This window comes from Balaenoptera musculus, chromosome 9 (genome assembly GCF_009873245.2).
Source record: "Balaenoptera musculus isolate JJ_BM4_2016_0621 chromosome 9, mBalMus1.pri.v3, whole genome shotgun sequence".
NCBI lineage: Eukaryota > Metazoa > Chordata > Mammalia > Artiodactyla > Balaenopteridae > Balaenoptera > Balaenoptera musculus.
Window position 1 is genome coordinate 94550000 of NC_045793.1, and position 26373 is coordinate 94576372.

Here is a 26373-nt window from a genome sequence, read left to right on the forward strand (position 1 = left end):
GATGGCAAGTGCCCCAGGCTTGACCCACTGATCAACAAACACCACATTCTCTTGGTCACAGTTGCAGATTCAGGGATGGACATATGACTCAATCAGTGCCAGTAAGACTCAATTCCAAGACTCTTGGAACACTTAAGAAGCTAGAATCTCTCCTTTCCACTGGGGTTGCTAAGAGGGGTTGTATCAGCCTCACTGTAATCATGAGGCAAGAGTCTGCTGGAAAATGGGACCAAGACAAGAGAAGAACAAACAGCAAGAGAGAGCAAACCCAAGAGAAAGCATCTTAGCTCCTCTGTCCAGACAGGACCTAGACTTTGTCAATAAAATATGTTTGCTGTGTAAGTCAATTTACGGTGGAGTTTCTGAACCTTGCAGCTTGATGGAATCTAGACTAGTACAAAACTTTCTAACTGTAGTGGGGTACTGCAAAACTGCTCGAGTATGACACCATTTTTTAAAAAAGGATTTGTTTTTGCATATAAAATCTTTTGAAAGATTTAAGCCGTTAACTGGACTGGGGTTACAAGAGATTTTCCCATTCTGCTTTACACATTTCTGAATTGTTTGAGTTTTTCAGCAGGAACAAACATTTCCATCATCAGAAGTAGCAAATGTTAACCAGAACTGCTGTCTTAGGAAGTATCTATGATAAAGAAAAACAGACAAACAAACCAAAACCAGTTGAAACCTTAGTAATTTTAATTTACCTTGTTCAGTTAGTCAGATGATTTAATCAATTCAAGTTATTGACTGAGACCCAAAAGTTTTTTTTTTTTAAACAAATGCCATATAGCTGAAAGTGATAAACACTTTGCTCATGACAGTATATAGATTTTTTCATGAAAGATAGGCATGAAAACGTGTGGCTTTTGAGATAAAACTCTAGCAATGTACAAACTATTTATTTTGTTAACATCTTCTCCCTAGAGCTTTGAATTTTAGTCCAGTTCATTTCCTAGGGTCATAAATTTAACATGATTACAGCATAGTGCCAAAGTTTGAGAAGAAATCTGCCATTACTTTAAATTCAGGATTTGTAATATAATAGTGTCCTTCAACAGGAATCTCATCCTATATTCTATAGGCTCATGTGGTATTAATTACATTAAAGAAAAAAAAATAATCACATTCACTCGCAATAAACTGTTGAATTTCAAAATGGCCCTAATATGTAGAATGTCAGCCAACAAGAATTCCTTTATATCTACATATAATGGGAATATTTACAAAATTTACTCAATTGTTTCCAGTCCCAACTTAAAAAGCAACCCGCCGCCCCGCCCACCCTGCCACAGAGATCCCTGGTCTAATAAATTTATAAAAAGCATTTACTAAAAATGTGCACATTTTTCTGTTAATTACTCAGAACAAAGGTCTTAAACTGGTGATCCAGGGTTGGGATTCAGCTTATAGATAGTTTTGTTTGACTCAGTGCTTAAACATTTAAAAAATTAGTTTAAAACTGGGAGGGTTTGTGTAAAAAAGTCCAGGTTTCTGCCAGTTGTTTAAAAAATGGGAAAATCTGGCAACACTGCACTTCTGTATTGGGCATTAAGTTAGTACAACTGTAAAAAGTGACTAATTTCTCATCTTCTTTCACATGTAATGAGAGCTAGGAAAAAGATGGCAAGAGAAGTGTTTCCTCCTCTTGCCCCTTCAGTCCTCTCTGGTAGCTGAATGTTGAAGATGCTTCAATAACATTAAGGATTCTGACTTTCAAAGGATTAATAACAATTTTAAAGACCAAAGGGAAAGGTAATATGCAATATTTATTTCAATGTTGCTTTTGCATCATCAAATTACAGATATGTTTAAGAGTCATTTGATAAAATCAAAACAAAACCAAAGAAAGGCATGCTGATATTTTCTTATGATGAAAGCTTATCCTAATTATAAAGTTAAAAAAAAAAGGAAATGAAATTTGAGTGCTGGAGTCATAAAACCCAACCAAATACATTTATCCCAGATAATGTGCTCACCTAAAGAAAGATAAAACCCTGGCAGTTTCCTTTGAACTCCTATTATTATCTAGCCTCATAAGCATTGGGTTTGATGTTATTTAATTACTTTCTTATTTATTTAATTATTCTTTATTTTTATTTCTTTATTTCTTAACTATCAGAAAGTTAGTGACCCATCAAGATTTGGGTATTCTATGTGGCCCAGACATTCATTGATATTGTACGCTAATGTAAAGAAAGTTGGTCTGAAATTTAACAACTTCAGCCTCACAGGACATCCCTGTGTTTTTCTCTTCCCATTTCTCATTCCTCTTTCCAAAAACAAACAGGGATTTCCAGATAACAGATAAACTTTTACTTTTAACATCTCTATGGATTGTGATATATTTAATCAATCAGGGTCCAAGGCATAAAACAAAATTCACTGTAAGTATTAAGTGGGAAGGGACAGACGTTTAGGTTATTATAAAGCCATTGGAAAGCCTGAAGGAGCAGGATCTAAGTTGGGCCTCCTGGAATGCTCTCTGAAAACACAGAAAGTAGTCTACTAGGGAGGTTACTGCATCTAAGGCCAGGCTAAACCTGGAAGACCCCACCACCAGCAACAGCATCCAGACAACAGGAAGACAAATGAAGCTGCATCCAGGAACTAGAGAATTAGATCAAGAAGCTGGAGACACCTAGGAAGCTGGCGAACGAACACTGGAATCTCAGGAAAACTGCAACCTTCCTAACCACTGGTGACAGCCAGAAGCCAATTGAAAACGGCCTCCGACTCGCTTCTATTTTCCAAATCTTAAGCAAGTGCCTCTAATTGGAAAGCCTGAATTTATATTCAGAACTCTGAGGGTGCAAGGGAGTCAGGGCATTCAAAAAAAAAATTTTTTTTCTAACCTTTCCAAACGCAAGGTGAAATGAAAGTTGAGGACCAATTTAAGTATTTACTATATACATAATTTAAAAAATAATTTGTATTGAATAACTTTTATAAATGTATACTTAAAAGTATACTTAAAAGTATACAGAATTAAAGGATTATAGTGACAGTTCAATTTGTGGCATTGGCATATACAAATATTTAACACAGATTATACATAAGGACTGAGAGAAAAACAAAGAAGGAATTATACTTCCTCTCACACAGAGACAAACGACAGGATTAATACCTTCAACCTTCTTATGCCTGGAACCGTCCATTTCCAGCTCTACTGTCATTACCTTAATGTAATGCACAACCATCTCTGACCCTGACTATTTCAGTAGTTTACTGAATGGTCTTTGGGAATCTACTCTGTCAATCTTCTATTCTGTTTTCCACAGAGAAGCCAGAGCAAAACAAATTTTTAAAAATCAGTAGACTTTATTTTTCTGAGCAGTTCGTGTTTACAGAAAAATGAGCAGGAAATACAGAGAGCTCCCCCATACCCTCTCATCCTCCTCCCACTTCCAGTTTCCTCTGTTATAGACACCTTGCATTAGTTGTACATTTGGTACAATTGATGAACCATTATCGACACATGATTAACTAAAATCACAGAGTAGACTCTGTGTGTGTTGTACATTCTATGGGTGTGGCCAAATGTATAATGACATGTATCCACCATTACAGTACCATAAGAGAATAGTTTCACTGCCCTAAAAATCCCCTGTGCTCTACCTGTTCATCCCTCCCTCCACTTATCCACCCCTCCCAACTCCTGGCAATCTGACCTTTTTACTGTCTTCATAGTTTTGTGTTTTCCGACTGTCAAATGTTGGAATTATATAGTACGTAGCCTTTTCAGTTTGGCTTCTTGCACTTAGTGTTACGCTTTTAAGGGCCTTCCATGACTTTTTGTGACTTGATAACTCATTTTTTTTTTTATTGCTGAATAACATTCCATTGTATGGATCTACCAGTTTGTTTATCCATTTACCTACTGAAGGACTTGACTTGTTGGCTGCTTCCAAGTTTTGCAATTATGAATAAAGCTGTTATCAACATTTGTGTGCTGGTTTTCGTGTGGACAAACATTTTCGACTCATTTGGGTAAATAACAAGGAATGAGATTGCTGGGTTGTTTGGTAAGAAAGAGTATGTTTAGTTTTCTAAGAAATTGCCAAACTGTGTTCCAAATTGGCTATACCATCTTGCATTCCCATCAGCAATGAAAGTTCATGTTGCTCCACATCCTGCCAGCATTTGGTGTTGTCGGTGTTTTGGATTTTTGCCATTGGACTTAACCATTGTAACAATGGTATCTCATTGTTTTGCAAATATTTTCTCCCCACCTGTGGCTTATCTTTTCATTTTCCTAACAGTATCTTTTGCATAGCAGAAATTTTCAGTTTTAATGAAGTCCAACTTATTTTTTCTTTTATGGATCATGCTTTTAGTGATGTATCTAAAAAAGTCATCACTAAACTGAAGGTTACCTAAATTTTCTATGTATCTTCTTTAAAGGTTTGTGTTTTACATTTAGGTCTCTGATTCAAGTTTATTTTGTGAAAGGTGTAAGGTCTATGTCCAGATTCACTTTTTTTTTGCATGTGGATTTCCAGTTGTTCCAGCACAATTTGTTGAAAAGACTATCCTTTCTTCATTGAATTGCCTTGATCCTTTGTCAAAGGTCAGTTGACTACATTTTTGTGGGTCTATTTATGGTCTCTGTATTCTGTTCCATTGACCTGTTGTCTGTTCTTTCACCAATACCACATGGTCCTGGTTACTGTAGCTTTATAGTAGTTGACATCTGGTAGTGTCAGTCATACAACTATGTTCTTCTCAATGTTGTGTTGGCTATTTTGGGTCTTCTGCCTTTACAATTAAACTTTAGAATAAATTTGTCAATATCCATAAAATAACTTCCTGCAGTTTTGATTGAAATTGTGTTGAATCTATAAAGCAAGTAGGGAAGAATATCTTGACAGTATTGAGTCTTCCTATCCATGTACATGGGATATCTCCATTTTTTTAAAAAAAAATTTCTTTCACCAGTTTTGTAGTTGTCCTTATATAGATCTTGTGCATATTTTGTTAAGATTTATACCTAAGGTTTGTTTGTTTTTCTTTGGTGCTAATATAAGTGGTACTGGGTTTTAAGTTTCAAATTCAAATTGTTCATTACTGGTATATAAGAAAGTGATTGCCTTTAACTTCGTATACTGAAACCTTGCTGTAACTGTAACTGCTTAATCCTGCTTCCAGGTTTTTTTTTTCTTTCTTTCTTTCCTTTTTTCTTTTTTTGTGATTTTCTACATAGACAATCATGTCATCTGTAAATAATGTTTTATTTCTTCCTTCTCATTCTATATCTTTTATTTCCTTTTTTGGGTCTTATTGCATTGCATTAGCATAATATTGCATCATATTGCAGTACGATGTTGAAAAGCAGTGGTAAGAGGGGACATCCATGCCCTGTTCCTGATCTTGGTGGAAAAGCATTTAGTTTCTCACTATTTAGTATGATATTAGCTGTAGGTTTTTTGTAGATGTTTTTTATCAAGTTAAGGAAGGCCCCTTCTATTCCAAGTTTGCTGAGAGTTTTAATCATGAATGGGTGCTGGATTTGGTCAAGTGCTTTTTCTGCATGTATTGATAAGATCATATGATTTTTCTTCTTTAGTCTGTTGATGTGATGGATTACAGTAATTGATTTTTGAATGTTGACCCAGCCTTGCACACCTGAAATCCCACTTGTGTATGGTGTATAATTCTTTTAATACATTTGAGTTAAGTATAAAAACAACGAGGTCATGGTCAGCAGGTTATTATACAAAGTTCGTAAGCAAATTCAACCTACTATCACAACTCTAAGTAAGTAAACGTAAGTTTTATGCACAAACATTTTTTAAAGTTTTCTTTTCTATAATCTCATGTTGACAGGCAACAATACTTAGAGGACAATATTAAATATAAATCTAAGAATGTTATAGGAATAGTCTTTGTCCTTCTGAGTAAACACACACTTAAGTACTTTTAACCTAGATTTTATGGTAACTGCCATGTAAATATTCTCTGACTTTTAAAAAAAAACCTCTAAACATATATGCATTCCCCAAAGTACTTCTGACAGTCTTAGAAAGCTTTCTCATTACATCCTATTCTGTACAATTTTAGACAAGTCTCAGTTGCATTGAGTTTATAATTTTTTTCATAATCACAAAAAACTGACCTATTACCACTTATTATCTGTCCTTTCCCCACTCATTTGTAGTGCTATATTAACCAAATATCAAGTTTTTATATATGTGTGAATTTGTTTCTGAGTTCTCTATTTTTGTTTCTTTAGTCTGTTTACTCTTACACCAAACAGTCATTAGATTTACAAGTTTCTTTATCTGGTAGAGCAAGCCTGCTTACATTTTTCTTCTTCAACATTTTTATGACTACTCTTGACACTTTCCTCTTCCATATAAATACTGGAATCATTTTGCAGGGTCCACGAAACTTATTTTGAAATTCGATTGGAGTTGAATTTATAGATTAATTTAGGGAGAATGGACATATGTACAATATTGTATCTTTCCATCCATGAATAATATTTATCTCCCTATTTAGCTGTGCTTTTAAAGAAGTTCTTCAAAAATGCTTTGTAATTTTCTCTGTTGTCTCCCCCAACCCCCTTCCCACCGAGATTTATTGCAGCTTGCTATTTGGAGGCTGAGGCATTTTATTGCATTTTTTTGACTGATGTGTAGGAATGCTGTAATTGTATATTTTTCTTGGATCCAGAATAATAGTTCAAAAAATTTTGCCTCCCTTGGAGTTGTACAGACAGTAATATTACCTGTACATAGGATCAGTTTCATCTCTTCCTTTGTAACTTTCATACTTCAGATATCTCCCTTTCCCACTTCTGGAAGACTTCTGTGTATTTAATTTTAAGCAATGCTTTTTCTTCATCTACCGAGTTATTAGTATAGATCTTTTCCTCTAACCAATAAGATGTATTATAGAAATAAATTTCCAGATGCTGAGCCATCACTGCAATCCTGAGATAAACCCTATCAGTTCTTTTTTGGTTTGTTTGTGAGCAACTGCTGAATTGTCATATCTTGTTTAGGATTTTTAGCAACTATGTACATAGGTGAAATGATCTATAATTTCCATTTATACTGTCCTTGGCCTGGTTTGAGATCAGTTAATACCATAGGTGTAAGATGTGTTGGATACTTTTTAACTAAAAGTTTTTATAATACAGGAATTAAGTATTCCATGAAGGCTTAGTATGTATCATCTGTGGGGAGAAGACTCATGATTATCAACTCAGTCTCTCTCATGGTTATTGGTTTATTCTGACTTTCTATTCCTTTTTGAGTCAATACTGATAATGTATCAATATTTTCTAAAATATAACACATTTCATCTATGCTTTCAAATACTGTGGTGTAAAGTTGGTCATCCTGCGTTTGTGTGACTTTCAAAGCCTTTATTGGTACTAATATGACTTCTTCATTTAATCATCAGTATACCAGAAAAAATTAGTCATCATTTGTCATCTGGGTCCAATGGACCCTTTTAATTTTTAAGAACATTTAAAGTTATTTAGCAAAATGTAGAGAATAAAGAGATAGTTAGAAAGAACTTTATTAGACATCTTAATAAGAATGTAAACATAGGAAACCCAAATTTTTATTCAGTATTTTCGTGGTTTTGAAAGTATTTAATACGTAAGATGGGTAGCATCTCGAACATAAATAGGTGTTCATCTACTGTCACGAACTTAGAATATATTCATCTTATAAACCTTGGCTCCAGAGTTTAAATATATCTCTAATGGGCTTTAGTTTATTATTACTTCTTGTTCTTTTTACACTTGCATCTTTAAAATGCAATACATTTAAGAACTTTGATGTCATATTTTTGTTAAGGAAAGGATGGTCATTTCTTTTTGCTTCATAATTGCAAAACACTTTCACTTTCAGATTTATAAACACCAATCAGAATGGTAAATCTAATTGATTTTTCACTTTTACATCATCTATTTCCTTTTAATCAATTCTGAATACACACCTGCCTTTAGTATTTGTCTACCTACAATTCTGATTAACAAACATAAAAGATGTTCTTGTCACAAAGTACTGTGATGAAGTCTTTCCTTTTGGATGACTGAGTAAATGAGAATATCATATTTCTTTCGTCCTTAGAAATATACTGTTCACTCATTGATTCTTGAATTTGAGAAAAATTTTTCTAGGATATTGTCATCTGAAAATTTATAGTCTGAGAGTTTGCTTATAAGAGATCAGAGTGCTGATTAGTTTAATAATCATGAAATACCTGCTAATTTTCTTTTCTTTGCCATTATGGGTGAAAAATTAAAAATGCCAAATTCTTAATTGTGCCCAAATAAAAGCTTAAAAAAACATTTGTCTCTAGACTTCTTTTATCCCTTCTTTAAAGATGATGCAGGATTTAGGGCAATGCAAAGAAAACAGAAGGATGATGCAAGTGATGATTATCCTTGCATTATCCTTCTAGGTGATTCCATCACTTTGTTTTCTTACTGTAGTTCTTTTTTTAAGGATAGTTCCTGATGTTACACCAAAGGTTAACATTGTTTATATTTTTCCTTTTGTACTTTTTTCTATCAATCTGTTTTTTTTTTTTTTTTGGCTCCACAGTGCGACTTGAGGCATCTCAGGTCCCCGACCAGGGATTGAGCCTGGGCCACAGCAGGGAAAGCCTGGAATCCTAACCACTAGGCCACCAGGGAATTCCCTTTTCATCAATCTTTATCGACTTTAGTTAATCCAAGGAATAGGCTTTTTTGTTGACAATCTCTATAGCTTTGCCTTGTTTCATTGACTTATTTTTTTGAGGGTACTTTTTGTTTTTACATTTATTGAACATTTTGGTCAGAAAACATGATCTGCCTATCAATCAAATCTTTGAAATTTGCAAAGAGTCTCTGTGATTTACAACACTTATAAAAAATTTATTATATACTTGTGTACTTGAAAAAATGTGTACATGTTGTATATAAATATATAATTTCTATTTTATATACCAGTTCTTTATATCCCTACAAATTCTACATCTGCTTGTTATATCCATGTCTAGTAGAGATGTGCTAAAATCCCCACTGTGATTGTGAATTTCAATCTTTTTATAGCTTTTTATTTTAGATGTTATCTTTTCTAAACCAACAAATAGATTGATTCCATCTATGTAATCCAATCTGAAAATCTGCCTTTTAAAAGATATTACTTTTTTAAGATTCATTGTTATTACGGGAATATTTGGACTTACTGCTGTTATTTACTTCTTTTCCTGACGTCTCTTGGATTTATGGTTTACTATATTCCTCTTTCTCCCTCCTCTGATGATTTGAGAGCTTTAAAAATTTTAGTCATATATTCTCTAAAGTAATTTTGAAAAGTGATGTACCCTTTTATACTTTTTAAGTCAACATAAAAACACTTTTATCGTAAGTTTCAAAAATTGCAAAGGAAGTCATTTCGGTAGCACTGATGTTTTAAGCTAAATCCATTACATTATTAAAGTATCCAACTGAATCTAATTATCACAGTAATTTGCTATCTAAAAACACTCCTTAACATAGTAGGAAATTTTACACTATTTTATTCCCAACTCATATTTCCATTTTACTTTCCCACATAATTTTTATCTCATTGTAATAAAGTGTAATGCTTGAAAGTCCTTACTGATATCTTGTCATACATCTGTTTCTCAAAAATGTATGAAAAATATATTTATTGAAAAATAAATATAAATTTGTTGAAAAAATATATTTGGAAATTAAAAAAAAACCCATTTCCAATGGCTATAAACTTCCAAGTGTTGAAGTTATCTGTTATCTGGATTATCATTACTATTCAAACAATAAAAACACCATAAATACTGCTAATTGCTAGAATGAGACATTAATTTTATTACTATTTTTAAACTATAGATATAAATGCTGAGAAAACTCATTTACGCATACAAATAAAAAGGGATAGACTTTTGTTATAGTGATGTCACTTAATTCTTGTACACCTTTTAAGTTATATGCCAAAAATAATAAACTGATCATCAAATTATTTTTAATGATCTTTAACTAACAATCTGATTAAGTTTTCTTCCATTTTGTTGAAAACAAAGAATTGAAAAACCACCCTCACTGAAGACCTTGTTGTTCAGGCCATTTTCTTTCTCATATCCTTGGAAAGTTAACCAAAGGCTTTACTGAGACTTATCTATAACTTTTTCACTGACAGTCATCTTGTTTATGAAGCCTAAAATTAAGACAACCGTGAGTATAAACACCCCCATAAATTCCACATAATTATTGAGGATAATTCTACATAGATTAGAGAACAGAATATAAATACCTGAGAAGGAAGGATTAATCCTAACTAAGTAAAGCTGGTTTTCCAAAGTTAAATGCACTGTCCTCGACTATGTTTTGTGGACATTTACACCCAAACCTATACGTAAATACATGTTCTGCTTTTAAAAGTATTGTTTATGGTATTTTATCAAACTAAGATGTACATTTTAACATCTCTGAAATTGGGATGCATCTTATAATTGACAGCATATTATAGTTTAGTTGGCAGTGTTTTTACTAAGTGGTATATAATGGATTATATATAATTATATAATAATAGTTTCTTAGGTTAGATGAAAAATTAGACTGTGGAAATTAAGAGCAAAAAAGATGTTGGGTCACTACTAAGTTCTGGGTTTATACAACGTATACTTACGACTATCATGGGTTTTATTTACAGTAAAATCCACAATATATTTCTGTTAATTTAAACTAAACACATAGTAGGAATGAAAAATAAAACAGAGGAATGGCTCAGAGACAATAAGCAGGAGACTTGGGCCAGGTAAAAAATTAATACGGATTTATAGAATCTAATAATGAACTGGCAAAGGATAATAAAAATGTTTCTCCTAAGAATCTGAAAAATGCTCTAGAAAATATAAAAATCATGAACTTACCTCTGAAATATGATGTTTTAAGATGTAAGGTTAATATGTCAGAAATAAACATGGAAATTTTAACTTCTTCCTCCTTGAAATCATGCAAATTATGCTATTAAGACAGGTTTGAGACATATTCATCAGGTTCTTTATCATTATTGAAAATGGGGAAAAGACAGTCTGCTTGACAGCAGATTCACCAAAACCCATCATGCTTGTATACCAATCTTAAATATTGTAAGATAAATGAGGCAAGCAACTTTTTCATTGTTTCCTAAAAAAGTGCCTTTCCCTTCATATTATGTTCATGCTCTCTTTGCTTTCACATGATTCACCCACAGGAAAAATGATTTTTTGAATAGTCAGGAGACAAAAAAGGCAAGGCCTATAAACAAAAACTGTCATCCCTCTATCTCCCTACTTGACAACACATCGGAGTTCTGAATATCTCCACATGGGCCAACATAACTCATTTCTAAGACCACACTTCACCTGTGATGAAAATACGTTAACTTCCACCATACTTCCTTGGGCAGTCAGAAAGGTCTGCTTGAGTTCAAAGGGCAGGGACATAACTCTATATCTTGATGAGGTAGAGGCAAGGTTCTGGAAGAGTCTGAGGGACTTGAAATATTGTTGGCATCATTTTTGAAAAGCACAACCTGCCATAGGTTTCTTCTGTCAAGTGGGAGAAGGGTAATTATGAAAAGGCAGAAGGGAAGAAAAGAGAACTGGCATAATCCACTGATCATGGAAGTGTTCTTTAAGCACATCATTTTAACTAAAGAGTGCATTTGGGATTTGAGGATCTGGATCAAAATACTCTTAAAGCTATCTTTGCCTTTATAGTTAAATACTCCCAGAAGTATAAACACCCGTGTTTGAAAACCCAGCTATAGATTACACTTCCATGAATATTTAAGATGCATACTCAACTATAAATTTCCCTAACAGTTATTTAGCGTCTCTGCGGAGGTAAAAATGTGTATTCTGGAACAATTAAAAAAATCATTTTTCATTTAAAAGAATGATCAATTCCTTTCACTCAGCTAAACAAAAATGGGCTAGTAATATAAACAAACCAATATCAATGTCGAAAGACCTTTGATAACTATATACACTACCAACCAGAGCAATAAAGCAATGTATCGTTCCTAAGGACAAAAATGTTTCTCTTAAAATCAGAAAGGTCAGACCTCTGGAAGATGTTGGTAACTTGGCAGAAGAGAAATTTTACATTTAGTTGTTTAACATTACACTTATAAAGTAGTAAAATAAAATGCACATAAGCCATTAGAACAATTATAATTTGAATGTTTTCCAAATATGATACGAATACATTAGCATAAAACCTTTCTTGACTTCCTTTTTTATTTTTGCCAATAATCCAGTGATCTCCAAGCAATGGCTTAATAATTATTTCTAAATGTCACTTCCTAGAGATAATATTTCTTACCTATGAAGTTCAATAAAAGGTATGCAAAAGTATTCTACTTGCTCTAATTTTCATCATACATCATGACCTCAAATTATCTAGAAAGACAAGATGTTCGAAAATAAGGACATTCCCTTTAAAACATTGGGGGGAAAATTACTATTCTCTTTATACATAGGAGATAAAGGCAGAGCAATATAGTAGTTAGAATGTCTGCATCCACTCACCAAATATTTATTAAGCACCTACTGTTTTCCAGGCATCATTCTAAGAGCTGAGGATATAGGGGTAAGTGAGAAAGTAACAGCTACCATTTAGAGTGCTTACTATGTGCCAGGCTCTGGCCTAAGAGTTTTCACACATGTAAACCCATTTAATCCTCAAACACAACACCTCTATGACATGGGTACTGTTAATTTTTTCATTTTACATACAAGAAAATTGAGGCACAGAGAAGTTAAATAATTCACCAAGCTAGCAACTGGTAGTAGTAGTCCTGGGTGTCATGGAGCTTTTATTAATCTAAAATCCTTCCCTTCTCATTTTCTGTTTTGCCTCTGTGAAAAGACCTAACATACAACTAGAAGTGGTTATGGCTCAAATAGGTGGTGTAACCTTTTCACTTTTAAAGCTTTCTTTCTGGGAATGTTTAAACAAAATTTCAGCTATACTTTCATCATATATTGTGACCCCAAAATATCTAAAAGGCCTGAAAGTTATAAGACTTGATTTTGTTTAAATAGTTGGGGAAAATGAAAATCCCCAACATTTTCATTTTTCTCCCCATTACTGTAGGTATAGGTAAGTAGCATTCCTTCCTTTGGAAAGCCTTTCTTTAATCCAGGGAGGCCTGGTGGGGCTGAAGACCATGGGACCCTGCCTCATTGTAGGGGTGAATCCATGCCAAGCTAATCATGCCACACTGCCTTGATCATAGTTATTGGATCAAGACTATAAAATATGACCTAAGCATGGCCAATCTGTCTTCACTGAGATTGACAGAGCTGGGAAATGTTCTCTTCACAATGGAAGTGATTTAAGACTGCTGGTAGCCATCTTCCTGGGCCTCAAGAGAAAATGACTCCACAATACTGAGAGATGTGGAGTAGAGAAATTCAGACGCAGAATTCTTTAATATAGCTATGCAAGAAATAGGTCTATCCTTGTCCTCTGCAGTTAAATGAGTATAAAGGGTATGAATACTTTTTTTATTTAAGCTTAAGTGGGTTTCTGTAACTTTCAATCAAGTTTCAATGCATTTTTACAAAAGCATTACATAAAATATGCATGTAGAACAATGGTTATAATATGAATAGAAATCTCCTTTATTCTTTTCCTTTACCCCCTTTCCCTATGAACAAATATAGAACTGTCTACAGGACAAAGGACAGTCTATTTCATTTTCAAAAGTAGTATGCAAAATATATACTTACAAATTCTAACTATGTGATTACAAAGCATTATTTTAATAATTCTTTGGCATATGACAAAAGCACAATATAGCTAGAAAGACAAAATGTTTTATTTTGAAACATTGGAAAAACATTAAAAGACAAATGTCCATTATATAACCAAGAATGTTAAGTATTTGGAAACTGTCAATATTCTAAAATTGGTAGGCACTTCCAGAGAGCTAAATATTACAAATTATCCTACCATATGTCTTCTCTAACACCAAAAATACTTGATATGATGAAGGAAGACACAACTAATTATTCAAAGTCACCATGTTAGGGTTCAACTTAATCACAAGCAAAAGTTTTGTCCAAGATGTTCCTGACAAATGAAGCTTCCAGTTGAATTTCAGAAATGTTAACAAAAGTATCTTCCTTTTTTGCCTGTGAATGTTTGCGTATTGCTGTATTGTTGGCTTATATCCACTACAGATACTGGTTCTAGGCCAGCCCAAGGGTCTTCAAGCATTGAAGGCTTGAAATAACTTTCCAACTCATTAGACATTCTCTTTTCTCTACCACGCCCTGATCCAAATGGTGTAGATGTCCTTGGAGAACCCTTTAGAAAAGAAATCATCAGTTAAAAAGACATTTAGTAGAGGTAACTGGTACTTTCTCTTTAGAGGCTAGGGAGGATCACACTGCTAGTTAAAAGTTGTGTCTTGAACCCAAATATGTTCACTTGCAAAGTCCATGCTTCCTTTAATCTAGTGTTTTAAAAAAGTATTTAAGCCTATTTGATACGCTAATTTATTGATAATGTTACGCCCACTGTCACCTCAAATTCTTTTGGGTTTCTAATGTAGTAACTTTCCCAAACTATAAACTGGTGATGAAGTAAGAAATTACTTGTACTGTAGTTTTCCCTCAGTATTTCCCTATTGCTTCTGGAAGCAAATTAAACCTTTTTTTTTTTTTTAACCCTACAGCTTCAAAATTTCTAGAACCCTCCCATCTCATTAGCTCCACACTCAAAGGGATGGGTTTGGTTTAGCATAAGTTGGAAAACTACCAAGCATATTTAAGATGTAAACCACAGAATCCTAGACATACCAGAAAGAAGCCTTAGAGCAGAAGCCAATGTAGTTGAAAAACTAAGGCCAAATGGAAAAAAAAAAAAGAAAAGAAAAAAAAAGGGAAAAGGTGCCAGCAACAGCAGAAGAAGAAAAAAAAAAAGGGAAAAGGTGCCATCAGTAGGAAGGTGGCACTAGCCTGTAACCCTAGAGATGAGCTCTATGCTGGGGATTCATTCGCTTTTTTTCCTCCTTGGAGACCGGGGACTCAGAAAAATTTACTGCAACGAACTGGCCAGGCCCCTGACGAAGGAGAGGGAAGTAGGGAAATCTGTGTTTGAGCGGCAGTGTACTGGCTAAAAGCAGGAGGACTATAAAAACAAAGTACAGCTCTGCAACTTTTTAGAGCATTCTAAAGAAAGTTATACTTAACTTCTCTGAGCCTCAGTTTATTCATCTGCGACATGGGGCTAACGATAGTATTTCACTTCATAGAGAATTCAAAATAATCCACGCAAAGGGATTATTAGTACCATGCCTGCCATACAGTAAGAGCTCGGCAAACGCTGGCTATTATTACCTGGGGGTGGGTCTGCTGCTGCCCTGGGGAGTAGCCGAATTGCTGCTGGGACCCCGCGGGGGACTTGGAGTAGTTGCCAGGGTAGCCGCCAGGGGACGGAGACCCGAACCGGCCCCCAGGGAAGCTGCCGCCGTGTCGCGGAGAGTGGCTGCTCCCGTAGGGCCTAGACCTGGGCCCGTACGGCGGCGTGTGGTGTGGACTCCCGTACCCGTCCCGCGGGGATGGCGGCCGCGCTCCGCCTCCGCCCGGGGTACCCCGGAAGCTGCTCCCGCTACCCCAACCTCCTACACCCGGGCCGGGGCAAGGAGGAGTCGGGGGTCGGAAATTCTGTCGGTGCATCTCAGGAGACGAAGACAAGGACCTCACTGGTACGTTCTCCCGCCGGAACTGTCGCGACAACCGTTCAGAGACACTTGGTGGTCCTTCACCAAAACAGTCCTCCGCCCGCCAGCACCATAGAGCACATTGGTTCCGGCCTCACAAAGGTTCCTCTGGGGCGGCGGGATAAGTAGGTTATCGAATTGGGTACAGATTCAGCTGATTTAAGTGAAGGAAGGAGGAAGAAAAAGGATAAAGTAAAGGGCGAATCCCGGGCCCCAGCAATGGCCTTTGCAGTCCCGCGGGTTGGCACTGACTGACGGACTCAACGCCTGCCGAGCCGATGAGGTGGGGGGGGGGCCCGGAGTGCTGGGCAGGGCAGGGCCCCTCCCACCTGGCGGGGGGCGGGAACTGAGGTGTCCGCGGGCGCCCCCAGTGGCTGCGGGTCGCGCGCGCGCTTCGTTCTCCACTCACGCGGGGAGCGAGGATTTCACAGGGGAACGCGATGCTGGCGACGCTGGCGAGGGTCGCGGCTCTGCGGAGAACCGGCCTTCTCTCCCGCCGGGGCGGCGGGAGGGGGCTGTGGACCGGCCGCCCGCAGTCAGGTATCCTCCGAGACTCGGTCCGGGCGGCGAAAGGGACCCCAGCCCCAGCCTCCCCACTCCGGCGGCATCCCAAGGAGAGCGCCGCGCTTTCCAGAAGTATCCGCTGCCCCCGCCGCCCGCCCTTTGGCCTTTCGCGTCTCCCCTTGCCCTGGCTCCGCGGTAGCCCCGTGGTCACCCTGCCCGGCGTCCGGGCCCGGGTCCGGCCCCTGCACGGTCCTACTGGGCGGACTCGCCTCTTTCCCTTACTCCTCCCCCCTCGTCCCCCAAGTTTAAATACCTTGAAAAATGCACCCCCAGCCACATTTCAGGAAGGGTTTCAGACTGCACTTTAAATAACTCGGGGGCGAGGCTCTGCTAGCAGAGGCCGCACTTTACTCCCTTCCTTGTTCTCGTTAAATGCAAGCGGGTAAGCGAGTTGGTTAGGAAGCAGAGAGCCTGATTTTCAAAAGGAGCAACATTTGGCTAAAGCTCTTAAAATAATGATCTTTTCACAGACTTTTGGTTATAAAGAAAAGTGTGATCATTCAAGAATGACCCCTAATGTATAAACCCACCTTTGTACCGAATACCTGTCTCAGAATTTTATTTAGAAGATGAAATTTAGATTTACTCCAGTTTTCTAGAACTTTCTTTACACCCTCCGAAGCTGGGAATGATAGTCCACTGTGAGTCTTGACATCATCTTGTAGGAAACAGAATCTTAAAGAATTTTCGGACTCATTTAATCATAGCCTAATGGGTAGCCTGGACCTGTGCTTTTCAGCCTGTGAACCTTCTTGCAGGTGCCGCTCCGCCCTGTCCGTTTGACACGTTCTGTGACGTGGCAAGCCGAAGAATGTGATGTTTTCTCAGCTTCCATCCTTGATGAATGGAGATACACACACACACTTTTCTGTTGTTGTTTGTTCTGAGGGAATTCGGTTCATCAGGCTTTTCCTTTAGACACAAGTTGTAGAATCAATCAAGGCAGGATAATGTCATCAAGGCTTTGTGATGCAGTTAAGGCCCGGGGATCCCAGATTATTCACTTTATTATATACTTTTGTCCTGGCCAAAATTTCACCTTTCTGGACATTGTCTTTGGTGCTTAGCTTAATGCCTGGTAATTGGGCTGTCAGATATTTATTGAATGAATGAGTGGGTCACATCATATTGGTCAGTGATTCTCACCTATAATACCCTCTTTAATATCATCAACTAATCTACATTTTGGGGGAAGGGAGCAGAAAAATGAGGGTGGCAGGGATCAAAATTACCTTTGTTAATTTTTAAATAACTGGCAAATGTTTTGCAGAATTGAGTGAAGTACTGTAAGTTGTCATTTTACTTGCCTTACACTTCTGGAATGCTCTTTCCTATAGTGATACACTGCTATCTTCTACACATATGAACTTGCATTAGAAACGGGGGAGGTAGATTTTGACAGGTAGATTGCACATGACAGTGTGCCTGTCATCATGTTTTCAGGTATATATGAGGATTGAGGGAGAGTACGTTCTTTATAATTATATGGAAACTCCAGATTCCACTTGGATCACTTCTGAGAATAGACAACTTGCCTTTTCACAGATGAGAAATTGTCCAAGAAAAGTGAAGTGACTTGCTTGAATTCACGTAGCAAATGGTGTGGGACCAGAACTCAGGCTTCTTGAATCCCAGGCAGTTGTCCTTTTTCCTAGGTAAAGAAATATGAATTGACGCTCAGTCCATCCTTTGAAAAATGCAATAGATAAATAAGCATGTAAAATTCTGACAGTGGTACCGCATAGCATATTATATTTAGAGATTAGTAGATACAACCTTAGTATTGAACTTTTGTGGATGTAGCTAGAATCTTCCTGAGTATTAACCTGGGAATTGCAGTCTGGCTGCCTGAACTGGTGGGTCTGAGGTCCCCAGATACAGACTTGTGTTGGTTATTTATATGGTGGTGAGTTCAGGGGAAGAGAGATGAAGGAAGTTTTATGTTGCGTTGCCTGGAAATAGAAAAGTGAATTGGGATGATGTATATGAGAGTTTGGTGGCTGCGCCATGAAGTAAGTCTGAGTCCTGTGGAGAGAAAAGAGCACGTTAGCATTTTTGTGAGTAACACAGGTATTGTTCCCACAAAAAGAGAATTGCAGCACTCTTCAGGGAGGACCAGCATTAGAAAGCAGGATCCTCAGTAGGCTAGCGCTTTTATTGAAGACACTGCTAGTGGCTAGGTGCCGTCTTCAAGTGGCATTGTACACAGAGGACATCAACAGGCAAAACGTCAAGGAACCTTCTCAGTACCCATGAGTTATGTGGGGAGCCCCCAGATTAATTGGTTGACTTTGTGGTGGTGCATGTTTTATAAGTTTTACATGAATACAAGTAAAAGTATCACTAAGGAAATTTAAGTGTAAGTGAAAATGGGGCCTTGTCTATTTCTATAAGACTGAGGATCTTTATTTGGGTTACCTAAGATTTTTTGGTGTGTCTTTTTTCAGTAGATTAAACAAAAAATTTTTTTTTTGTAGAGCCTTTATGAGAGCAGGTGGCTTTGTGTTTGAAGCAGGAATTGGGGTCTCATTGCTGCTCCCTCTGTCCCCTACTTTAACTGCCTCCCTGAAAAGACACTTCTGGGGCACTGCTGAGGATTCCTAGGGCTCTCCAGAAAGGGTTTGAAAGCCATTATTTTAGGTAGCTGTCAGGTATTAATGAGTGCTGCAAAAGTAAATACTTTGGTTAGTCTTACTGCTTATTACCAAGGAGTAAATATTTTCATGTTTCTGCATGGTCAGGGCTTTCTAAGCCAAGGAAACTAGAGCCTGGGTTAAAGGGCAAGCCTTGGAAGTTAAAGGATGACTGAAATGATTGTTAGAGAACTCTCAGGAAGTTTATGTTTATATTTCAAAGGGGTATAAAACTCAGAGCCTTGGAGACATTCCCAAGATTGAGACTGTAAACCCAGGGAAGTTTATCTTTCCCCTTGGAGACATTTATTTACATTCCAAAGGGTTAGAACCCAGGGACCATCCCTTTTTCTTCCGAAGGAGAATTTACTTACATTAGGAAGATAAGCCTTCTCTGCTTTTCTTGGGGGAAGGTGGCTGCTGGGCAGCTATCCCATACAAACTAATAGGTTTATAATCTGGGGGACCTTTCCTGGGGTTCAGTCCTTGTATGTGCACGCCTAGTCCGCCAGCTCTCATTATGATGCCTGTGGCATATTAGGTGTGGGGAAAATGGTGCATTTCTTGATGTAAGTAGTAATAACTCTGATCTCTGCTTCAAAAACCTCATGTTTTTGAATACATATAGATATTAAAAACATATATATATATATATATTTTTTTTTTGCCATGCCACGTGGCCTATAAAATCTTAGTTCCCTGACCAGGGATCGAACCTGCGCCCCCCTGCGTTGGAAACACAGAGTCTTAACCACTGAACCACCAGGGAAGTCCCCCCAAAAATGTATTTTTTTTTTAAACACTTTTATTATTTATTTATTTATTTATTTATGGCTGTGTTGGGTCTTCGTTTCTGTGCGAGGGCTTTCTCTAGTTGTGGCAAGCGGGGGCCACTCTTCATCGCGGTGCGTGGGCCTCTCACTATCGCAGCCTCTCTTGTTGCGGAGCACGGGCTCCAGTCGTGCAGGCTCAGTAGTTGTGGCTCACGGGCCTAGTTGCTCCGCGGCATGTGGGATCTTCCCAGACCAGGGCTCGAACCCGTGTCCCCTGCATTGGCAGGCAGATTCTCAACCACTGCGCCACCAGGGAAGCCCCAAAAGTGTATTTTTGATGATGAAAGCACTTCTTAGGACAGAAGAATGTATTTAATAGTTTCTATGTATAGAAATTTTTGTTCCGATTTTAGTATATGTGCTGCTGAAGGGAGCCCTAGAAATGTTTGTACAGTCATCCCTCGGTATCTGCAGGTGATTGGTTCCAGGAACCCCCTTTGGATACCAAAAACTGAGGGTGCTCAAGTCCCTTACCATATAAAATGGTTTAGTATTTGCATATAACTACACAACCTGTGTATACCTAAAATCATCTCTATATTACTTATAATATCTGATACAATATAAATGATATGTAAATAGTTGACAGTACGGTGCAACTCTATGTAAATAGTTGTGGGAGGTGCAGCATATTCATATCGTGCTTTTTGGAATTTCTTGGCATTTTTTTCTCCCAAATATTTTCGGTACACTGCTGGTTGAGTCTGCAGTTGGGGAACCCACAGATATAGAGGGCCTACTGTATGTATACTTAGAGCATAAACTTTATCTTAATATTTCCTGAAGCCTTTCAGGTTACCTCAGTTTTCCTTATATACCTTCTGTTGTCATCTGTTCCATGTTGAAGACTGTCAGTCGTAGAAAAGTAAAGGCATCTCTGGGATTGATTAGCTCATTTACTGGTAAGGTGAGGCCTGCCTTGAATGCAGTAGACCACTTAACTATCACGTAGTGTTCTCATTGATAAAGCAGGTATTAGAAGTAACTTGTTTTTGCCTCTGAGAGCCAAACTGCTGTTAATGATCTTCTTTTCAATTCTAAGCATGTATCCACTGTCCATAGTAGTCAAGCACAGGTGAAAAGTATTATACATGTTTATTTCTTTTGGACTAATATTCTTCACCCATGTATAATGCAAGTGTTAATGCATTAACTCACACTTATAAAAGTTTTCATTGAAAATAATAAAATTGTTGACAGAATACTTTGACATGAAGAAGAATGTAAGAGTATGATTATTCTTTTCCAGACACAAATGTTTGTTTTAAAAGGAGTAAGTAAAATTTTAATGTCGCTAGAATTGGTATCTTTGTATTTTTCCAATTGTAAAAACAATACGTACCTTTTGTAGAAAACCTGCAATGTTTAGCAAAATAGAAGGCAAGAAAAAATATTAGTCTCTTATCTAAGAAGCAAATACTTAACATATGAATAGAAAAAAATAAACCTTACATACTTTAAAACTTTAAATCGGAAAATAAAAGCTTTTTAAAAGGGAAAACCAACTATACATGAGTATTTATATAATGTGGGGTTGGAAAAACATGATACCTGTACAGAAAAGAGTTAACATAGCAGGCCTCAGGCTGCTGTCTTTAGAAGGACCTTCTTACAAGTGTGGCCCTTGTTTGGCATCTGGGAACTTGGCACTCGAACTGCTCCCTAATTAATAAGGGTGCTTAGATGATTTGTACAATCAGTGTGATTTATGGATTTATGGTGAGCACCTGATTTTCTTCTGGGAGTCCAGAATTTTGGTGCATGCTGAGCAGAGAGTGCCTATGTGAAAAGCCCTCAATAAAACCTTTGGATTCTGGGTCCGTAATAGACTTCCCTGAGCAGAAACATTGCACATGTTACTGAATTTTTTTGTTGCTGGAGAAAGAAGCAACAAAAGAAGCTTGGCATGGCCCCTCGTGGGAGGGAGAGAACATAAGAAGCCTGTGCATGGATTTTTCCAGACTCTGCTCGTCTTTTTCACTGACTGATTGGGTCATATATCATTTTGCTGTAATAAACCTTTAGTCATGAATACAGCTATGTACTGAGTCTTTTTAGCAACTCACTGAAGGTGTGGGTAGTCTGAAGGAACCCTGAAACAATAGCAAAGGCAGAAAATAAAAGAAATGATTTTTTGCAAAGTGAAATTCCAAAACCATCCAAAAAACCAAACAGCAGATAAAGAAAAATTACTTTTGCTAATTATGACTCATAAAAGGTTAATATTCTTACTACATGAAGAATCCATACAAATCAATAAGAAGAAAGATAAACATGCCTGTAGACATATGGGCCAACAAGAAGAATAGATTATTTTTAAGAGAAGAAAAAGAGCAAGTATTAAAAACAATGTAACTTCAGAGGTCATTAAATAAATGCAAATTAAAATGGTAGTAGCATGCAAATTTTTAACTGTTAAATTTACAACAAACAAGTAAACAGTATGCTCCCCAAACCAAGTGACCATATGCAGGGTTATGGAAGATGGTGGAGAGCACTGTTTCCATATACTGCTGGTGCCAGTATACGTTAATACTGCCTTTCTGGTGGACAGTGTGATGAAATGTATGAAAAGTTTGAAAGAGTTTATAACATGAACTTGGCTAGGTCACCTTAAGACCTTCCTCTGTCCTTGGAAGCATGCTCCTCATTCTCCTTTCTCCATCCCCCAAAACTCTAAAAGCCTTAGAGAATAATTTTTTTAAAAATTTATTTGTTTATTTAGTTTTGGCTGTATTGGGTCTTCGTTGCTGCACATGGGCTTTCTCTAGTTGCGGCGAGTGGGGGCTACTCTTCGTTGCGGTGCGTGGGCTTCTCATTGCGGTGGCTTCTCTTGCTGCAGGGCACGGGCTCTAGGTGCAACGGCTTCAGTAGTTGTGGCTTGCTGGCTCAGTAGTTGTGGCTCTAGAGCGCAGGCTCAGTAGTTGTTGCACACGGGCTTAGTTGCTCCGTGACATGTGGGATCTTCCCGGCCCAGGGATCGAACCCGTGTCCCCTGCATTCGCAGGTGGATTCTTAACCACTGCGCCATGAGGGAAGTCCCTTAGAGAATAATTTTTATCTTTACTCCTTAAAGAGAAGTTCCTGGGAGGGTTCTGTAGCCCTTCACAGAAAGCATCCTAAATTCCCTCTAGACATCTCCTGCTCGTCAGAATTACCCATTGGAAGCTGTTGAAAACAAATCATGGGCTTATTTCTTTATTGTTTTTGGCCCTGCCATGTGGCATGCGAGATCTTAGTTCCCCCACTGGGGATTGAACCTGTGCCTCCTGCAGTGGAAGCGCGGAGTCTTAAATCACTGGACCGCCAGGGAAGTCCCGAAAACAAAAATCAAATCATAAGACATTTTTTCTCACATGTGTATCCGTCCACACACTTCTTCCAGGCTGTCCCTTCTCTTCCCTTCTGTTCCTCCTCTGTTTATCTGCAGTGGGTCTGTAAAATCGGGTTCCCTACCTTTTTTGTGTCAAAAGAAGCTCATCACATTCACAGTCTAACACTGTGCCCCACCTCCACCCTCCCACGCCTCGCATGCACACATTTTCTTCTTTGCCATGATAATTATCATTTCCCTCAAGTACCTGTGATGGTGTTTTGCTGGTTGTCCCCTGGAAGGGATGCCTTTTCCTAGTTGGCACAAAGGTCTTGCCTTCGCTCAGTCTTTTCCGGGAGGAGAGCCACCACACCAACACGGAGAAGTTCCAGGGGCCTCTCGGGTTTGTGGGCATTCATATTTGGTAATTCATTGCGATCATTTGCTCCATGAGTTCCTGGTTGAGCCACTTCTTATCCTCTGAGTAGTTCACTTCAGGCTGGCCCATTAAAGAGGCCTGAACACTGAAGTTTTTTTCTCTGGCTTCCTGACTTCTGGTTGTGAATCCTACAACTATAAATTGATTTATAAAGTCTATAAGGTGGTGCTGTTTTCCACCTTTCCATGTGCCAGTCTATAGCAGTGGTCTTTCTCCTAAATGACTTTTGAAAGGCAATTCATTGCATATATTTAAGTTCATATTTAAAAGTTTTTATCACAAGTAAATTTTACAAGCACTAATGTGAGGGTAAGAGCTGTAATGTGTAAGGAATATGTTTTCCTTCTGCCCAGTGGGAGAAGGCTTATCATGAAGGCTTATTCGTAGGCCTTATTTGATCAATTTTAGGAAAAAATACGTATGAAAGTTGAAGACCTGGAAATTGATTTCTTTAAAATGATTCATTTCTTACAAAAGTCTTCACATATCTCAGTTTGAAAACTGCTGCTAACAGTGAAACAACCTACCCCTGAAATGGACTTTCCAGTTGTTGGCTTTGATGCTCTACGGTCGCTTAGAGGCTACCATTTTTCCTCCTCCAGTGCTTGGTTTCTTCATTGGTCAGGATAGGCTAGATGGGGTGGTGGTACAAATTAGCCCACAATCTCAGTGGCTTAATACAATAAAACACCTTTCTTGCACATATAGCTACACTATTTGAAAATTGTAGCTTCCAAGGTCACTGCGGCAGGAGTATAGAAGCCTGGAGGATTTTGTGGGATGTTTTTCAGGATCAGGGCTGGCATTAGCTTATGTTTCATTGGCCAGGCCCCCGGCGTTTGGGCAAGAGAAGCTGGGAAATGTAGAAGAGCAGAGCGATTTGGGATTAGCACTGATTTGTACTTTGGTTGTGGGCATGCTTTAGCTATCATTCAAAAACCCTTTATCTGGTCTTTTTCCACTGTTCTTCCTGTGAATTTCTCAAGTTTTCATTAAAATAGTAGCATCCAACAGTTTAAAAACCTGTTTGATTGCAAATCCCATAGTAATAGCCAAGTCCTTGCAGGAGAAGGGCAATTCTCAAGAAACTGAGTGTCAATGGAAGGTGAATTATAAATTATTATAAGTTACTATCCATCTAGCTATTGTTCACTGGTTGTCTCTAAATGGTGTAATTGCCTCGTAACTTTGGCATCACTTCCACAGTACCTTTTTACAACTCAAAATTTTTAGGTTCCCTGGAATGTTTTCCAGTGGATTCTAATTTTCCAAGTACTCTAAATTCCTAAAATTACCTGCCAAATTATACTATTAGGAACAGAGCTTCTTTCAAGACTTTTAACCTGTGCTAGAAAGAAAATATCCTGCTAACTATTCTAAATAAAGCTTTGAAGAGATATCCATCTACTATCTCACTCCAAAGTTCTGGTAGTTAAGTTCTCTGTAAAATATCAGATTAAGAAATCATTTCGGTGTATATCACATGTTGTATTTCATAGCGATATTCGATCAGTTTGTTTTATGATGACTTTTTTTTTTTTTTTTTAATGTCTCAGTAGTTGACTAGTACAGTGGGGGAGGGATGCCATGATTGCTGTCCTACGGATGAGCCACTTGTGCGGGCATCTGTCAATTATATCTACTCTGGTGCTGCTCAGGTTTATTTGTGTCGTGGAAACCTTAGGGCCAATACCACGGGAGTTCCTAGAAGCAGCTCTGACAAGCGTAGATTTGATGGCAGCTTCATTGTAGTTACACTGCTTTGCATGGTTACTCAGCTGTGATCATCATAATAGCTTTCCATCCTAGGGGCCAAATAAGTTAGAGCGATATACAAGCTGCTCAATATATCTTAACAAATTACGTTATAACAGATGCTCTTTCCAACTGTTTTTTTCCCCCCTGTAATCAGCCTGTTCTGGTCTTTCACAAACAGGCAAAATATGGCTGTAGATATCTTTTTAAAATATAGAGTATTGAGAATCATATATGTTATTTTATGTTCTTTGAAATAATCATGAGTCATGTGTTTTTCTTTTGTTTTCAAATCTGGATTATCTACTTTAATAGGTATTGTGACTGTATAATACAGTGATGACGATGATAACAACAATTGTTGATTTTTAGTGAGCATTTACCATGTGCCAGGAAGTGTACTAAGCACTTTACATATAACATTTCATTTAATCCTTGCAAACTCTGTGATACAGGTGTTTCAGATGGGGAAACTGAAGCTCAGAGAAGTGAAGTTACCTTGGTCAAGGTCACTAGGGTAGTAAGTCGTGAAGCAGAGAATTAAATCCAGTCAGTCTCCAGGGTTTATGCTCTTAACTGTTTAAAACTCATTAATTGATTTTGACTTAAATGTGCTCTAGAAGTCCTTTCTGGTTATCTTCTCAGATAATAAAAGTAAAATTCTATTGCCTGATGTTAAATTAATTCATTTGAAAAGTTTTGTGTCATTAAACAAAATTTGTTATGGTTGTGAGATGACATTGGTAGAGAAATATAGACTTCTCTTTATGGATTTATAATGAAATGAGATTTATGGGTTGAAGAGACCTCTAAATATATTTCCTGCATCATTTGAAATAAAACAAGGGCCCCAAAAGAGATGAGTACATAAGACCAGTAGTTTTGGAGTCTTATGTAACATAAAGAATTACTTGTCCGTTCATTCCTAATGATGTCAAAATATCTTCTCACATTTGAGGTCTTTTTCTATATTTTATTTTCTCTAAAATATCTTGTTTTCTCTCTCATTTTGTTCTTTATGTTTTCACTTTTTGATTTTCCTTTGTCTTTTTTTTTTTTTTTTGCTGATTATACACTTAATCACAATTAA

At 37.5% G+C, this 26373-nt stretch overlaps 2 protein-coding genes across 4 annotated transcripts in view; one reads left to right on the forward strand and one right to left on the reverse strand.

Moving 5' to 3' along the window:
* Positions 1 to 13617: 13617 nt before the first annotated feature.
* LOC118900669 (M-phase specific PLK1 interacting protein) lies at positions 13618 to 15949 on the reverse strand. The gene is made up of 2 exons (XM_036863204.1): positions 15364 to 15949; positions 13618 to 14329 (listed from the first exon to the last, which is right to left on the reverse strand). The coding sequence occupies exons 1-2, from the start codon at positions 15700 to 15702 to the stop codon at positions 14129 to 14131; spliced, it is 540 nt and encodes a 179-aa protein (XP_036719099.1). The 5' UTR covers positions 15703 to 15949; the 3' UTR covers positions 13618 to 14128.
* Positions 15950 to 16134: 185 nt separating this feature from the next.
* SUGCT (succinyl-CoA:glutarate-CoA transferase) overlaps positions 16135 to 26373 on the forward strand; it is a 781582-nt gene continuing 771343 nt past the window's right edge. For all 3 annotated transcript variants that reach the window (XM_036863201.1, XM_036863202.1, XM_036863203.1), the window contains exon 1: positions 16135 to 16286. In XM_036863201.1, the coding sequence (XP_036719096.1) occupies positions 16187 to 16286 (100 nt within the window). In that variant the 5' untranslated portion in view covers positions 16135 to 16186. The remainder of the gene's footprint in view (positions 16287 to 26373) is intronic.

What these genes read in the sequence shown, in the direction of transcription:
- LOC118900669 (XM_036863204.1), bottom strand. Translation starts at nt 15,702, where the DNA reads ATGCACCGACAGAATTTCCGACCCCCGACTCCTCCTTGCCCCGGCCCG. An exon ending in AGCAGCAGACCCACCCCCAG is followed by an intron (nt 14,330 to 15,363) that starts GTAATAATAGCC and finishes TCTTTTCTAAAG; the next exon opens with GGTTCTCCAAGGACATCTAC.